The sequence below is a fragment of the Argentina silus genome (genome assembly GCF_951799395.1).
Source record: "Argentina silus genome assembly, chromosome: 2".
Classification (NCBI taxonomy): domain Eukaryota; kingdom Metazoa; phylum Chordata; class Actinopteri; order Argentiniformes; family Argentinidae; genus Argentina; species Argentina silus.
The window spans coordinates 28,629,063-28,647,056 of NC_139656.1; the positions used below are offsets into that span (position 1 = coordinate 28,629,063).

The 17,994-nt window shown below is 39.8% G+C and overlaps 1 protein-coding gene across 1 annotated transcript in view; it reads right to left on the reverse strand.

Moving 5' to 3' along the window:
• Positions 1 to 16,593: 16,593 nt before the first annotated feature.
• tmem132e (transmembrane protein 132E) overlaps positions 16,594 to 17,994 on the reverse strand; it is a gene marked incomplete at both ends in the record, with an annotated part of 51,915 nt that continues 50,514 nt past the window's right edge. The window contains one exon of the mRNA XM_083685796.1: positions 16,594 to 17,670. Within this exon, the coding sequence (XP_083541922.1) occupies positions 16,594 to 17,670 (1,077 nt within the window). The remainder of the gene's footprint in view (positions 17,671 to 17,994) is intronic.

Consider the following 17,994-nt stretch of genomic DNA (forward strand, 5'->3'; position numbering starts at 1 on the left):
ATAATGAAACTGAGGACTATAAAAGAGTGACGGTCACCAACAGTTTTTTTTATGATGAATATGGGTTAGAACAAACTATATAGTCTCTTAAAGGTTCCGTTTTCTGTTGACACATACAGTGTTTTATTGACATTAAGGCCAGAAGTTTAAAAGCTGCAGTGTGTAATATGCAAAATGAAGTTTAACCATTTAACAGCAGTCATTCAATTTGATAAGGGAAACTTGATTAGAGACACTTGACAAAGCCCCCGCCAAATGTTGAACGCTAATAAAAAAATCACAATTAATGAGTTCTTGAGGATGATATTTATGAAGCAGTCAGAATATATTACCTTAACTCATGACAGCTGTTATGAAGTGATTCATCATATGACATTAGACATTCCCTATAGGCTGCCACTCATCATTGATCATCCCATGTCAGCTGCCACCAAGCATGGCAATGCCTAATGAACACTTCATAAATCACTTGTTTTGCACTTGAAGCCAACGTGTACAGTTTAGTTTACTTTGAGTTTATTGAGTTCCACAAAAGCTGTGAACGACTTTGACGAGCACATTCTGTCAGGGAGTACTAGCATCATGACACACACCTGTGCTGCAACATATGGAGACACACTGTACTCCAACTGTCACATACTGTGTGGTGCCACATTATGCAAAAAAAAAAGACTGAAGTGTCACTCTCACCTGTGAGGTAATGTGAAAACCTTCTCAGACTGTGTCTTGGCTGTCTCAACCTTTAAAACATCCTGCAGATTCCTTGAAGCATCGCTGTCTGCTAGCACTCCTCCCTCTAAGAATTGATGCTAGTGGTGTAGGTAGCAATGAGAAGTGATACTATATGGGTGATATGTTCTTGTCAACTCTTCTCTCGTTTGTGTAAGCAAGACATTTGTCAATTACATCAATACCAAGACATACATGTGGGTCTCAATAAGAACATGAACCTTAGTTGGCTCGCTGGCACCAAAAAAACTGGTGTCCCCATGACAAATGCATTAGTATGGGTTGCTGTCTTTATTTCCGTTTAAATTGTGACTCTGCTGGAAGGAAATTGAGTTGTGTTGAAGGAAGCAGAGCGATGAAAATAAATCCTGGGGGTCCACAAGCTGAATTTTTATTTTACAGACATGTCTGATTACTAAGTGCGAAGAACTCTTTGAAGCACACAGATGGAAATCTCTTGTGTTTCCATCATTAAAATGGGCACTAGCAGGACTCCTCAGGGACACAATACCTTGTAAATTGTAAAAACAGGGATGAAACCAATGACTGCTGTGGGTAAAATGACTAATATATAATAGTCTTGCTGGACAAGTAATCATCACTATCCTTCCATAACCTCTCTATGGGAGGATGCTATTCTCTAGTGAGCAGGTAGACAAACACTGTTGTTTGATCTGTGGCTGTGCTTGGCCTACTTTATATTTGCTAGGGTCAAACAATAATCCTCTGAGGTGATCAATGTGCACCATCCCATATGATTATGCTTTTTTTTTTTGCTGATGTAAAAGGAAAAGTTACGCTATATTCTACCACAGAAAAAACAAACAAGGAAAACAAAGCATTTGAATACACATGATTTCAAAGGTCCTGTTATTACAAGTCCTGTTCCAGATTTGGCTTGAGGTATAATTACCATGCAGTCATCCTCATACAGTATGAGCCATGTGCAGCCATTCTTTATCACCGGCTGTAACACTGTGACTGCCAAGGACAACAACCGTAGCATGTGGAGACTAAATGAAAAAGCAAGCATTCTATATTGTACGACGCACAGGAGCAGACCATTAAGTCAAGCTTTATTAAGTTGCCTTTCGTCTGGAGAAAAAAACAGGCTTCTTTTAATTAAAATATCAACAGCATACCCAGTGAGATATTTGATTAATTTAAATGTAAATGTCCTCTTGCAACCTTTAAGGAAAAGGCAAAAAGCAATTACTTTTGCGATCAGTGCAGTTTGAAAAAATGTTATGATTATTAGTGTGCAGCTTCTCCCAGCACAAAACCTCCTCTCCTGGCTCTTTCAATGTTGTTCAATGTATTCTCAATCTGTTCAAAATCAGGCCTAGTAACACCAAGTCAAAGGAATACAGTACATATGCAGTCACATAAATAACAACACTTTGTCATTGGAACACCAAAGGCAGCTATTGGGCTTTTCAATTTGGGGCAGTCTGACATCATGATCAGAACTAGCAGGGATAAGAAGCGAAATTGTCCACGCTGCGAACTTGTCTAGGCTTCAGTCGTTTCTAGTCAAACTCAAGCCAGCTTTTTCTGGCCATGTTTGTGATGGCAATGTACTGTAGGGGGCTGGCTGTGAGACTGTAACCAAGAGCAATAGACTATAGTGCAATAAGTGCAGAAAACGGTAGCTGACAACAGTGCACATGACAGCAGGATGAATATGCTGACCACAGCTTGTTGCTTTACAACTTATTTCTTGCACTAGCTGGGCAACAATGACTTGTATATGACACAATATAAAATTTCAGTGGAAGGTTAAAATTCCAGTCCTTGTAGACACTTTGGTGTTGCTGTTGTGCAGGCAAATTAGCTTCACTAAAACTCTGTCTCTCTTGAGTTTCCACTACTAATCACATATGGCATTTAAAATGCATAATAAAGGATATACTATGCAGTGGTATGAGATGATTTGCTGTAATATGAGATAATTTGTTTCAATGTGGAAACTCAACTGAATTTGAACAGCTGAATTTGAACAGACAGAACCTTTTTAGAATAGTTTCCTTGCCAAAAGAAAGCGCAGAAGAAGACTGGGCGTCTGCTTGGAGATTGACTTATCAACTCCCACTAATTGCATGATCTGAGACATCAGTGGCTTTTCCTTTGGCAAGAAAATGAAAGGGGCGGATCAGAGCTCTCAGTATTTCAGAAAAAATAAAAGCAGAATGAGGAATGGGCCTCAGCCTCAGTCTGATGATGTGAGGAGGAGATGGTTTGGAATCGCAATCCCATAATGAGTAGGCTAGCTTTTTCTGAGACCTGAACACTTACTGTACATTTACTCTCCATACAAATGTCTATACTTTAGCTTAACTGGTGAAACATTCCTGTGATGTGTAGCAAAGGTGCTTCAGAACCACTCTCTCTCTCAGTATATGGGTTAGGGCACAGATTTGATCCCAGTTGGCTTGTAGACGCTCTAAAGAGAGCATATCATGGTTTGAAGACAATGGCTTTGCCTGAAATATTCATGTTTTAACATGAAAGAACAAATGGATGAAGATAAGTTATGTATTTGCTCAGGGACTATTTTCAAGTAATGTTGAGTCTTTACTTTTCCAGACTTTTACACTTTATAACTGTCTTCATGTTTAAAGTCATGTTAACAGCTCTCGGGCAGCACATACCTACACTACCTTAAACTAATGTGTGATAAAGACCATCAAAAGAACACAGAAGGTATACAGTGAAACAGCAAGGTAGGTTACTTGACATTCTCCCTTTATTATGCCCCAATGCAGAGCTACTTGCCTTCCTTTATTGTAACAAAAAGCTAGCAGATTTACATTTAAATTTTTGACATTTAGCAGACGCTTTTAGCCAAAGCGACTTACAACAAGTGCATTTGTCTAAAGTAAGTGAATCATCTATACATCAGCCGTCATAAGAACAAATCTACGCTAGGACCGCATTGGCTAGAAGAAGGAGGGATTACTTTTTTTTATTTTTTTATTTACAGTAGAGAAATTGTACAGGGGGGTAGTGGGGATGAAGAGGTATTTAGGAGGGACAGTCAGGATGTAGCCTGAAGAGATGGGCCTTCAGCCTACGGCGTAAGATAGGTAGTGCAGATGAATCTAAGTTTCCCTAGCACTATATGCATCATGCAATTCATAAGACCATTCTGGTTCATGACATGCCTTGTGAGCCTTATCACCAATCCATGCTCATACGTTTTTGTCATGGCAATGAAAAGGACAGCTCACAAGATTGTCATTCTGTCACAGACAGTGATTCATAATCCACTCCATTGTAACATTTCAGGTCCACTCTCTGATGGAGGAGAACTGTAATGTCAGCCCAATTATCATGTAAACTACACATTTTTTGGGGTGAAATTCAAGAATGGTTTTCCATTACTCTTACTTCCCTCCATTTAAACCAAACAACCAAAATAATAGTGAAATGTTCAATCAACGAAGCACATGTTAAATAACACTTTATTCAGTTATTATTTTTCGCTGACACCATTCGTTGACACCATTCGCTGACACCATTCGCGTTGATCCATTTCATGGTCGACTGAACTCCCCGGTGCGTATTTCTATAGACTAGCCTGAGTTGGTGAAATAGGATAAATTACCCTGAGGGTTCGAGATAACGGGACCTTGATTGCAAATTCAATCCCTTCCATTAATTTCATACAGCAAACCCCACGCCTGCTTCCTCTCTCTGTAGAGCAGTTGGAAATTACGTTTGAGGAGAGGACTGCGTTATTCAACTCTGTCGCAGAGCAGTCGCTTTGATCACAGCACACAGGGCGCTTCCAACGCAACTTATGAATGTACCTGTCAATAGCACGTATAGGCAGACCCTCACAAACCTATATTCTGCAGGCTTGCTTTACCTGCACATCATTCATCATGGTGGCAACAAAGTAGGTCATTTTAGAAGTCTACCCCTCAACTTGATGTGCTTTGAATCACATCTACAAAACATGAAACATGATTCAACAAAGTGCACACTCAGCAGTCTGTCCCAAATAACGCAAGTGTACTGTACACTTAACCGTGTGAAATGAACCCTTCACAGTGAAAAGAGGGCCAAAGAACGCCCCATAGGGAACCATCGCTTAGAGAACCAATGCCTGTCTGTGGGTTGGATTGAGCTAGCAAAGCGTTCTTTCACAGACTCTATCACAAACTTATAGGGATGCCCTGTGTTGAATCTCAGTTTCCACATCTCATGTCCTCAGGAAGTGGCTTAGTTACCACTCGAAATGGTCCTGCAGTCTGTCTCCACAGTGTCCTGTGTCCACAGGAAGTGCCTGGATTAAGGGCCATTGGGGCTGTTTTGAAGAGTCAAAAAGGTAAAATCTTTCCAAATAGACATATTTGTGATCGGATAATAAGACAATAGATACTTGAAACCACATGCTCATGAATAAACAGGGTTGAGTCTCTTTCCTGTCACTATAGTGACACAATAGCCTATCCCGTCTTTCCTCCAGTCTCTAGGCCCTGTTGATAGTAGGTATAACTTGTAAACCTGCTTAAGAACAGGTTGAAAAATAACCTGTTCTTTGCCTGAATAATTTAAACCTATTGTATGCAGTTATTAATATGAACCTGGCCATAAGCAGGTATCATTAATAGACCTTCTGTCTGCAGGTCTTACCCAAACCTGCTGCTACCAGGTTTTATTTGTAAACCTGCTTGAGAACAGGTTCCAAAACAACCTGTTATTTGCTTGTATAAGTTAAACCTGCTGTATGCAGGTTCAATAACAAATGGCTGCTGGCAGGTATCATTCAAAGACCTGCCCATCTGCAGGTTTGATTGAACCTGCACAGCTGCAGGTAACATTTTACCTGCCACTTGCAGGTTTGTGGGGCCTTGTATGAACATGGTACTGTATATGCATGTGTTTTCAAAGACAGCAGGCTGTATAATAGGGGTAAGTGGTTATAAAAGTATGTGACAAACAGTGTGTGTACACTGACCTGAAGAAAGAATGTTCCGCCTTGGAACATTCAAGCCAGTATTCAAACCATATTTCTGGCAGCCTTGCTGAATTCCAATTCAATTGTATCTCTGAATAGACAGTTCCCTTGAAAATATCGCTTTAAAAAAGGAATACAGATAAAGGTTTTTTTTCCTCTGCAATATTATTCTCCATCTTTATTCCTGGCAGTCTACAAAAACACCTCAGCACAGACTTAGAACTGAAAAGGTGCAAATCCACTCCTCTAAATAACTTCAAACTCCTGGGTCGAGATGTCTTGGCCTCTCCATACAGCAATTAGACCTACCGTCATTTATTTTGTACCATTGCTTTTTTAGTGAATGTTAATTATTTAAATATGTTCTCATGATCCAAAAGTCTAGCCATTACAGTATGTATGTGTGTATAGTATATAACTTAAAGACAGAAGAAGCTTTGTGGTCCTCCACTGGAGTCCTCAACCACTGTCAGTCTTTTAATAGGACACGCATGCATGACTGCCTCCATCTTACTCATATTGTAGCAAACTGTAATGCAGAGAATAGGTGCAAGTAAAAAAAGGTGCATTCTTCCCCTTCTAATATCACAATTAGTCATTTAGTCTAGATATGCCCCTACAGCATCTCTGGTTGGATACGTGAGTATATCAAATAATGACATTTCTTCATGACCCAAATCCAGTTTTAATGAGCTTGGATGTATGGATTCACACATCATTGATGACACATTGTCTGTAGATTTATGGTACGTGTTATTTTTAAGGAGAGGGATCAGGCTGTGAAGGCAACATTCCATCACATTAGGACACATAAGAGTAAGTGGGGTTTGATAACGGTGAGGTTAATAGGTTTTACAATGCACACCACTGCAATGCAATAAAAACAAATCCGACTTCCAGACAATCTTCCCCTACGAGGAAATGTGCTATACACAGAACCCTTGGGTTCTTCCATAAACGGAATTAATAATTGAAAGCTTGTTAATATTAATTATTGTGCTTGTTAAATTCCCTCAATGCATTGCCATAATCTCTGGCAATCTCTACCAATCTACCTGGTATTTGTTGCAGAATCGAGGAGAGGTCCCCATGGGCTGTTCTGACAGATTCATAAATTGCGCACACTTGGTTCAAATTAAAATTAAAACCTGATTCATTGACAATGAACAATCATTTCCATCCTTTTAATCACTAAGTTATCAAAACCGATCCCATTAGGGATATCATATTATCTGCCCAGTGACATACTCTTGGGATAGTTCGAGAGCTTATTAAGGAGCAACAGGAATTTAATTAACTGCAGTTTGTCTCTCTATTTTTTATATGGGAGAACAAGAGTGACATTTTAGCAACTCCAATACCTTCTCATGTGTATAGTAATGATCAGTACAATACAGACCTTTGGGATTTCCTCATTACCTTGTTCAGAAGTTATGCTGACCTGTCATGTAGCAATTAATGTATCAACACCCTATTCACATAAGCAGATGACAATAGAATATTGCAATTTTGCACACCTTTACTCGAGCCGATTCTAACACTAGAAATTGTATGGTTTGTTTTATTTTGTATCTCAGGGGTCAATATGACTCAGGTTTGATTGGCTTACACCACTGTTCTGTCTCCTCCCCCGTCCCTGTCAGCCTGGCTCACATTACAGACAGGAATGGAGTGGAAAATGGTCCAATAAGTCCAGGTCGAATGGATCATGTCAGCCAAGACAGTTGCTATTACAGGGCTACTCAGACAGCTGGTCACATGACTCTGACACCACCACTGCCTCGCTTGTGGGGAAAATGTGGTCCTGTTGACCATTTGTGGTCCTGTTGACCATAACGTTTTCTGATTCTGGAGTGACATGTGACACTGACATGTGGTCCTCTGTAGCTCAGTTGGTAGTGCATGGCACTAACAACGCTTAGGTTGTTGGTTTGACTCCTGCTGGGACCGTATATACTGAAAAATGTATGCATCCACTGGAAAGTCGCTTTGGATAAAAGCATCAGCTAAATGGCTTATGTTATTATTAAAATACAGACTGTATGTATCCTGTACAATGTTTATGCCCTACAGAGAAAGTTACTCACCTGTTTTTTTCCAACTTCTGCTCTTGGAACCTGACCTCTTGGTCAGCCATAGCTTCGACGCGACACTCCATATAATTTCATAAGAGCACTCATGTTGAATTAAGTCGTAAGCTCCGGCAAGCCAATACCACCACGACACTCCATCTCATTTAATGAGATGGAGTGTCGCAACAGAGCTAGGTCAGTCAGCTCTTCCGTTCAGTATTATTTCAGTTTTGGATTATTAGTTGATGTGAAAACTACGTACACACACAAATCCTGCAGATGGGACATCACCAGTCTTGCGTAGTCCTAACATTAATGTTCATGTACCAAACAAGCGCTGTTGAATCCAAAAAAAGAGAATAAAATGAGAGTAGCGCTGTAGTATACTGTAGTATTCACTTCTGAGCTGCCCTCTGGGATTGTGGAGTGTTTATTCAGCATGTTTTGCAAGCCAAACCTACCTAGGCCGATGTCGTCATACTAGTAGAGGAGCGTGTGATCGCTGTAGTACTTCTCATGCCACCATATTGCTTGAAGCTGAGGTTTTAAATTCCTGTGTTGGCAATCTTGCCCAGCATTAACACACGTAATTAAGATCTTGATGATCAGTTGATAAATTAATCTGGTGGGTTAGTGCTTGTCTAGAAGAAAAAATATGCACCTCCTTCTGTATCTCCATCAGGACCAGGATTGATAACCATTGGCTTAAATAATAGCAATAATTTACCATTCTTGAGGAAAATGATATCTCTCTATATCTCTCATTTCACAAATAATGTCAACATAAACATCATTTGTTTGAATAAACCAAGATAGATAAAACAATTAACATCATAATCATCCTGTATTGGACAAAAGCACCAAACCATCTGGGAGAAGGTGAAATGCAGGCATTTTTAAAGTGGCACATTTTATATGAATATGCTGAAATGGTAGGAGGCTGAATTCTTATCAGTACTTCACAGCAGTCGCACATTATCACTTCCAAAAGATTTAATGAGCGTTATTTAACCACTAATGACCCTTGATCACTTCCCCTGTTAATTAAACTAAAGAGCAATATCTGATCATGCATTGGCAAAACTTTATGAATATTACAAATGGGAAGCCTGGTGAGCGCTTAGTGGGGTAGCACGCTAATGCGCATACTACACAATCGCAAGGTTCCTGGTTCGATTCCGACCTTCGACATATCTTGCATGCCATCCCTCCTCTCTCTCACCCATCCTTCCAGTCAATCTCTACTGTCTCTATCCCAATAAAGCACAAATGCCCTTAAAAACACATATTAAAAAAAGATTCAACCCCCCAAGAACAGTTATTTCTGCACACGGTTGAACAAGGAGTAGAGTGGCACTTTAAATGGTAATGACGAACATGAAAAGTACCAAGCGGTACTGCATTGGAGGTAAAAAAAAAAATACAAATAATCTCAAATAATACTGCATTATTTGAATTATGTTTAACAACAAAATCATATATTTTCAAAGCAGATGTCCTAACAAGGTTGGAAGTTGCCATAAACAAGTCAAGTACATTATGATATGATCTTGAGGAATGATGCAAACTGCATCAGCTTCTTTGACTTCTTACTACAGTACTATGGCTGTAAGCAATACCCTTGAGCTCAGACAAGCTACAGCAGATCACATGTGCTGTGTTGTAAAGATTGACAACGCATGGCTTCACACTATATTCTCCACAGCAACAGTGACAGCCTGCTGTTAAGCTCTATTTAATTCTTACACACATTGCATCTCTGAAACATATGCTGCATTCAGTTAGAAACTTGAAACATTCCAGCTGGACAGCCAAACTTGTGGAATAGAAAGCATATGGACTTCTACATTGTGATCTCTAACAAATACACAAGAATGACACAATTACGGAGAAAACACATTACTCACCTAAATTGGAGTTGTGATAACAGTGCTGAAAGATGATGCTTGATGCTACGTTTGACAGCCAGGCTGTTGCTAGCCACTGCTAGCTTGTGCTTATCTTATCTATTTTCTTGTTTCTCTCTCCAGGCCACACAAATACAGTTGAAACTATGTTATCAATGTTTCAACTGAAAAGTCATAATGCCTATTGACATAATGAAAACAAAGAGATAAGTGTTTCCCCTAACTGGTCAAGTCATTGAAAATGGCTTCAGTTGACTCATCTGGTGTACAAGCCGCCAGTTGTACAAAACATGGTGCTAAATCAAAACAGCAAGCTGTGACAGGACACATCATATAAATGAGAGCTAGTTTTCCAAGCCAATAGCCTCTCCAAGAAAGAGGCCCATCTTGATGAAATGATTCCAGGAATATATTTGACACAAGAGGCACCCAAGATAAGATCGGGAGACCAGGTATATATCCTGCCTCAAGGTCTATGTGATGTAATAGTCAAGTGGAAATCCCTTTATTAAGAGTTAAATATGATTGTTTGTCAGCCTCAGTTGTAAATTCCATACACTATGTGTGAAAGATCACACACAAGCTATTGCGGCCATGGAAGGGGACGGACGACTTTACAAATGGCCGTGCTCAATCATTTGAAAACGGTTCTTCCTACCAACCTCGGAAGGAGACAAACAGCCTTATCCATCACAGCTGGCCTATGTGGTTAAATTATGAGAAGATATGCACACGTATCTCTCATGCTCTTCATCACTGTCCATCTCAATCCCCTGTTCACTTTTTCACTGTTCAATCGCAATTAAGTGAGTTCCTTATGGAAATGTCACAGCCTGATTTAATCTGCCAGTGCTATGTTTTTTTCATATGAAAACATATGAAAAAGAAACCTTTAATGTCAAAAAGTTTTCTTCTGACAGTTATCTGCATGTGATAAACCTCTCTCTCTCTCTCTCTCTATATATATATATATATATATATATATATAGAATAGTAATGTATATATATGAGAAGGTCATATTATTCTTAATCTTAATTCAAACTCATGATCACAATTCATGTCTTTACTGGGATGCTCCGCTGGTGGTACTATATTACTACAACTAGATGTTTTTGGCTGTTTTGGCTTCAGTCATCATTGCAACATACTGTATGTATCACTCATACCATCAACATACTGTATGTATCACTCATACCATCAACATACTGTATGTATCACTCATACCATCTTGCTTACAGAACTGTAATGCAGTGGTAACTGAGTTCCTTCTCCGGATCAGCCCCTACATTCTCAAAAAGGCTGATTTCCTGTGGGGATATGGGCCATGTACTAACTGCCTTATCAGCAAGGTAAATGTGTCTTACCCTTTGAACAGGAAGAACCTTTTGCTAACTGCTCCAGTCTCTGTCTCTCTGTTGTAATCCTGGGTGGTTGTTCATGTGCCCAGAATGCCAAGCATTTAAATGAGCAATCTGAACCATCCTCTTATTTACGGTCTATGTGCATATGAGAACACAACCTTTGTAATAGTCAATAAATATTTCGGGCAATCTCCCACTTATGTGATTACTTTAACCTTTCGCTCACATAGAGTTAAGTCAGGTCACATCTACAAGTTGAGAGTATCACTGGTATGTATGTTATTATTACAATTATTATCTTAACTTGATTTATTCAAAAATCTAAAAGGTTTTGCCTATTTATCCTCGTCACAACAAACAATACAAAATGATAGACATTAATTTATTTTAGAGTAATCAAATGGGTTATAATTACTTATAGTGACGAGGAAAATGGTGGTCTCTGAAGCAATGTGCCATTTGATGCTATTGCCACACACTGATCAAAACCACAGTACCAGAGTGACAGTTGCATATTTGAAACCAATTATTCTACTAATTCATTTCTTTTTACCTTTTATGAATTTTATTCATTTATTCAGTTCACTGTCAGTTTACAAACATTCTAGAAATGCAGTTAGAGAGCTAACTTTAACATTAGAGAGCTAACTTTAACATTAGAGAGCTAACTTTAACATTAGAGAGCTAACTTTAACATTTTGCCTACATATTCTGTTGTTAAACCTCAATAATTATCTTGTCCTATTGTCTACTTATCCCACACAGATAATAAATTAAAGAAAGTTGTTCATCAATGCCACAATATGTTTTACTACTGTATACTACTGTATGTACACTACTCCAGCTCTCAGCCTCTCCTCTGAGAATACACAGATGATACGGACATTTCATGCTTGAATATGCTGTATGAACGTGTCCCTATTGTGTCAGTGTGCTTTCAAACTGACAATGCATACAACATTGGTTTTCAAGATTTCAAGGTTTTCAAGGTTTTCATTTTTATGAATAAAATGTATGAGACTTTTTCCAATGAGTAACAGTAGTGTATCCAATAATAAATGATGCATGGATAGAATTTGTATTGCACTTTTCATTCTTACCCAAACTTTGGGGCAAATCACCCTGCCCAATATATGCCATCCACATGAGGGCATTTTATGTCAATGTTGTTTTTATCAAATGATTCATTGTATGAAGACCTTGTGGAAAACTAATGATTGCCCTCTGTCTCGAGCTTCACTGGGACCGATATATCAGAGTTACCTGTAAGACTTGAGGTTGCAGGACCTCCAGAGGCCAACAAAAATAGTTGCGTGTCATAGCCATCCTTATACGCTAAATGACAGATGGTGAAATTGCCCATCCTCTAGGTACACTGACTGTACCTCACACAGTATGAGTCCAGGGGAAAGCAGGACCTCCATTTTAACATCTCTCATGCAGTAGAGAAATGTACTGTAAGGCCCAGGGAGAAGAGTTCTAGGTCAATTGATCTATTCAACCACACCAGAGTCAGATTATCTGACCCCTAATCCTAATCCTATGCCATTAGGAGGATGAACAAATTAAATATGTGACGTTGGTGGCACACTAACCACTTCGAGCAGTGATCTGTAATGCTGGCCCACGCTTCTCCCATCTGATAGGTCTATATGCATTAAAAGGTCAACCATTCATGATTCTCTGTTTGGTACATTATGGTAATGTAATAATTGCGTTTGAGAATAATGGGAGCATAATTGAGATTTGACCTCGAAGAAAGGGCTTTTTGAAAAGCTGAGGAATTACAATTTAATGTAATGTCTTCATTTAGAATTCTAGATCTTTAGCATACATTTGGTGAAGTTTGAAAATAAAAATATTTCATTGTGTTTTTAAATTACTATGACAAGCCTTTACCAGGGACGTGCACAGACTCATGGAAGGGCAGGTTATTTTTTCCCAAAACAGGGCATAATGGGGGAGGGGGTGGGGGGGTTGTGTGATGTGAAGTGAACAACTGATTTTCTTCAACACCAGTATAATGATGGGTAGAAAGGACACGTAGATTATGTATTGTATTTTTCTTTAGTACTTTACATATAAGGGGGGAAATACAAGGATTTGTGTTTCAGGAGAATACAGGAAATTGAACAGTGCTCTGTACATGTTATCGTCAGTGTGGTGGTGGTCCACAGCCTCCACAGCTGTGCGCTTTGCAGGCCTCCAGAGGGGTACATTTCAAAGTATTCAACCACACCATGTGAGAAGGTCAAGTCTCTAGTAGCAGCTTGAATAAAACAGAATGTCCAGTATGCACACTTTCACCAAAGTCACATTACAAAAATGGTTTGCATATACATATATACGTGAGAAAACGGAAAAGTATAAAAATGATCAGTACCATAAAATGTTTAAAGACATTGTTCTCTGAAAGCATAACATCAACTTGGAAAGCCAGTCAATAAAAAAACTAAAAAGATTAAAAAAAGCTGCTATTAGAAACTGGTACCGATTTGGGTTGACTACAGTAATACAAGAGACAAAATACCCATTTGATGATGAAAGTACAGTTAAGAATCATACATCCTGAGACACCATAATTTAAAATGTGAGTTAAAACTTTGGGGTCTAAAATGAAGGCCTGTGACTAACTTAATTCTGTCAATCTATTTCTTTGTAAACCCAGGATTGAAGAGAGGGTCTGAATTGCCATGTTTGTGATTTTCAAGATCATTTACCTTTAGATGTTAACACAGCTTAATTGAGCTTTAATCACTCTGTAGAATTAGGTAATTATTCAATGAAACCATTTGGAACGCACACAAAGCATGCTGTAAATCAGACGCAAAAAGGACTAAATACCAGGTAAGACAGCAACAAATTGTCAGCAATCTAGCTTGATGGTTTTGAGTAAAAAAAAGTTATTAAACGAGTCAGAGGTCTATGACAGAGTGACTGGGTAACATTTTCGCTAAGCATGTGGTCATTTAACGTCATGTTATCAACAGAAACGCCAACATTTAAGCCCTACTGTACTTGGTAGGTAAATAAGGTAAATAACACACAAATAAGGGGAATTACAGTACCTTCCATACAGTAAGTACTGGAAAGAGGAAGCATTTTGTCTTCTTTTAGCTAGATATATTTTAGCTATATTCCAACAGGATTTGAAGTGAAACAATTACTATGAGGTCATTGGGTTTTTTTCAGTTTTGGTTCACCATTTAGAAAGTACAACATGTTTTACTCTACCTATTTCAGGGCTCCAAAAGTACTGGAAAAAAATCATATAATGTACTCATCATGTATAGTCTCTGATGATGCTCTGCCAGGCCTGTAATGCAGCCATCTTCATTTGTTGTTTCTTTTTGCCTAAAATCTTATAATCAGGGAATGAAATGCATGTTCAATTGGATTTATCTGAAGATTGATTTGGCCAGTCAAGAACTTTCAGCTTTTTGGCCCTGAAAAATGGCCCTATGTGACATACATGACTAACCATAAACACCCGTCAAGCCAGTTTTCAATACTTTTGGTGCCCTGAAATAGGGGGACTATGTATAAAAAGCGTTGTAATTCCTAAATGGTGAAACCAATCTGAAAAAATAAAACACTGAATTAAGTTTTATTTTAAATACAAACTGTTGGAGTATAGAGCTAAAAAAGACACACATGATTATTCTTTCCAATACTTACGGAGGACACTGTATATTGAAATAACTTTTCATCCTGTGTATTTTTCATTACTCCTGAAAATAACTTAACATAATCCGATCAGAGAGAAATAATATAATCTTTAAAGAACCAGTCTTCGTCCCACCCAGTGCTTTAAAACTCAACACACTCTAACCAACTCTTCTGCACAACCTCAAACCTACAAATGTCATCGCTTTGCATTTAGCATTTTTGTGGTCATTCTAATTTGTGCACGTTCACTAACCAAAAACTGCTCTCACCAAATTTAAGATTTCATAAAACCCGGTCCGAGTCCTGAGAAACATAAATCTTTGCACTGCAGTGGTGTCCCCTCCGTAACAATGGCATCCACACAGTCACAGCGCATTTGCACCAGCACGGTCGGTTTCTATAACGCAATTGGACTTGGCAAAACAAGTATAGTGACTCCATACAATGATGGTGTGTAAAGGAGAGCATGACTACACGAGGTGACCATGATTTAAAAATGCAAATGGTAAGAATAATTTGCTGAGAAATCTTTTTTGGTGGGATGAGAGTTTCTTCGTCGTAAATAATAGGGCATCAATGTACAGTAGGAAGTCATGGTAAAAACAGTGGGGGTAAACCTTAAGAATACAGTGATGAGTCAGCAAAGTCCCAGCACTTCTCCCTACTCAAGCTCAGTGTGAATAACTAGTTCAATGTTATGATCCTGCCAGAGTGGACTAAAGCTGGGCATGGTATGTACATATGAAGGAGGGCAGTAGGGCAAGTCTGGCACTGCATGCATGTAATGCATGATAACATATGTCCTTTAGTATTGTCTATGTATGATTAGATAATAGTTACAATACAAACATTTACAAATTTGGAAAAAATTGCTGATTGTGCCTCAGTTATCTCCTTTCATGCAAAGAATGTCAGAGATCATTTAACTTCACAATATACAAGCTGTTGTCTTTTCCAATATAACTAAACCTTTGATCAGTTGTAGCTTGTTGGATAGTTGCCCCTTATACTGCCCCTAACCTAAGTGAGAAAACAAAGTGTCAGCATTGAAATAAGTAGTGGGATCCAGTGAAAATCCATTCTATAAGGCATTAGACTTAATCAGGAGAGTGTACAGTATGGACCAGTCATAGGGCACCGGCTTTGACTACTTATGAAATGTAGCAAAATGTACGGTATGGACTTGAATGAAATCAAAGAATGTGTGGCACCAAAAAGAACAATGAAGAAGGTTTTGCCATTAAAGAATGTCTCCCTACTTTGGCAAAGAAAATGAATCCAAAACATGGTTTTATATGAGCATCTTTGACAATTGGTTGTCCATAATGTTGTCCGTGATTGCATCAAACCATGCCGCCCACATCCGGTCCACTGAAAAAGTAATCTGCACATCAAAGGCCTCTTTGTTGGAGAAGGTACTTGAAGTTTTGATAAACCGACACACACAGAGCCACAACCAAAACCATTCTGCTAATAACACTCCTGTCCATATCAGGCTCGCAAACTAGACCCGCTATAAGAGTGCTAGACCATCTTTTAAATCCATCCACAGTCCAGTGCTCACGACTGAAATTTGTAATTTCCCTTTGATCGTTTTCTCCCTGCCTTCCATGGAAGGGATATCTACACAAAGCCATTTTGCTAGCGATTGAAATCCTCTAGTCTAGTCTTTGGCTTTCCACTTATTTGTTTTTGTGACTTCAAAACATGAGAGTGTGTACAGGAAACAGCACTGTGCAAAGAAAAAGAAAAAGAAACCCAAACAAAAACAGAAGAATAGTTGGCCTTGGTTTGTTTGTGGAAAGTTCTCACACAAACGTGAAAAAAGAGGAAAATAGAAAGGAACGTTTTTTTTAGAAAGCTCAGAGGGTGCTTTATGGCACCCCCTTCAGGCAATTTCTTTTATCCTGCGCATGTAGTCGTGCAGTTCCTCTGGGTCTTGGAAGCCCATGTCCTGGCAAACCCATTGAATATCCTCTTCATCTGCTATGGGGATGGAGTTGTAGGGCATGTCTTCTGTGGGAAGGGTGGTGAAGGTGGTGAACTTGACCCGCTTGCGCTTGGAGGTGGGTGAGTTGGCGTCCTCTCCGTGCTCCTTGGTGGAGCCGCCGGAGCTGCCGTCCCCCCTCCCGTGCACCTGGCTCTGAACACTGGTCTGGGAGCTACCACTGCTGTGGTGGTCGCCATGACAGCAAGTCTGTACCCCTTCCAGTGCGGTACTGGGGCTCTCCACCTGCTGCGGTGAGAGGTCACTCTGAGCCCTCAGGGGCTGTCCATTACCCAGAAAAACCCAGTGGTGGGAATGGTCCATGTTGGCCTGGCCCTCAGGGGGGATCCTCTTGTGGCGGTACTTGAGGACAAAGACGATGCAGTTGATGAGAAAGACCAAGATGGCCAGGCAGAAGACACCCAGGAGGGCGTACATGCCTATCTCCAGGTCGGTCATACTGCGGGGAGTGTGCACAAAATCATCCTCCTCCTCCTCCTCCTCCTCCTCCTCCCCTTCAGTTGGCCTCTCCTGGTTGCTAATGGTTGGGAAGTTGGTGTAGTCAATTGGAATGCTTGCAGGCTGCTCGTTGGATGGCTCGAAGCCTCCGCCGCCCATGTTGGAGTCAACAAGTGGTCGCCTTGTGGCAGGTGCTAGCTCAATCTCGCTCTCCCCCTCCTCCTCAGAATCTTCCTCTGGCCCGAAGCGGACTTTAACGTACACAGGGGCAGAAGCAATAACGCTCTTGCGCTTGGTCTTCTGACAGGCCTCGCAGATGGTCATCTCCACTCGCACCATCTCCCCAGACCCCTCCCCTTCTGCGACTACCACCGGCCACCGCTGCTGAGGCTCCTGGGATACCGCCACCACCTTGTCATCCAGAGTGGAGGCGTTGAGGTTGTAGTCTTTGGGATCAAAGAAGGTCAGAGGGGCTGCTGTGCTGTCGCTGTAGTAGAACCAGATAGACAAACTGGCTTCCTGTGAAAACAAAAACAGGAAAATATATTTGTTATGTGAATGCAGCTTTCAAATGACATTTTCACTACCGTTACTTTAGTCTTGCTTACGGATCGTATAGGACACTCAAATCTGGTGAGACATGTTCCCTTTTCAATTCAACACAATACTACCAAATAGAAAAATGCTGCATTACAATCAAAGTGAAGATGTACACAATTCAGATGTAAAAATAAAATCAAAGATGTTGTTTGATATGCTATCTAAAAGAGCATGCCAATGGCTCGAATCACACACTTTCATGCTCCTCTGTACGGTATGATGTGAATATCTGTGCCCAATTGG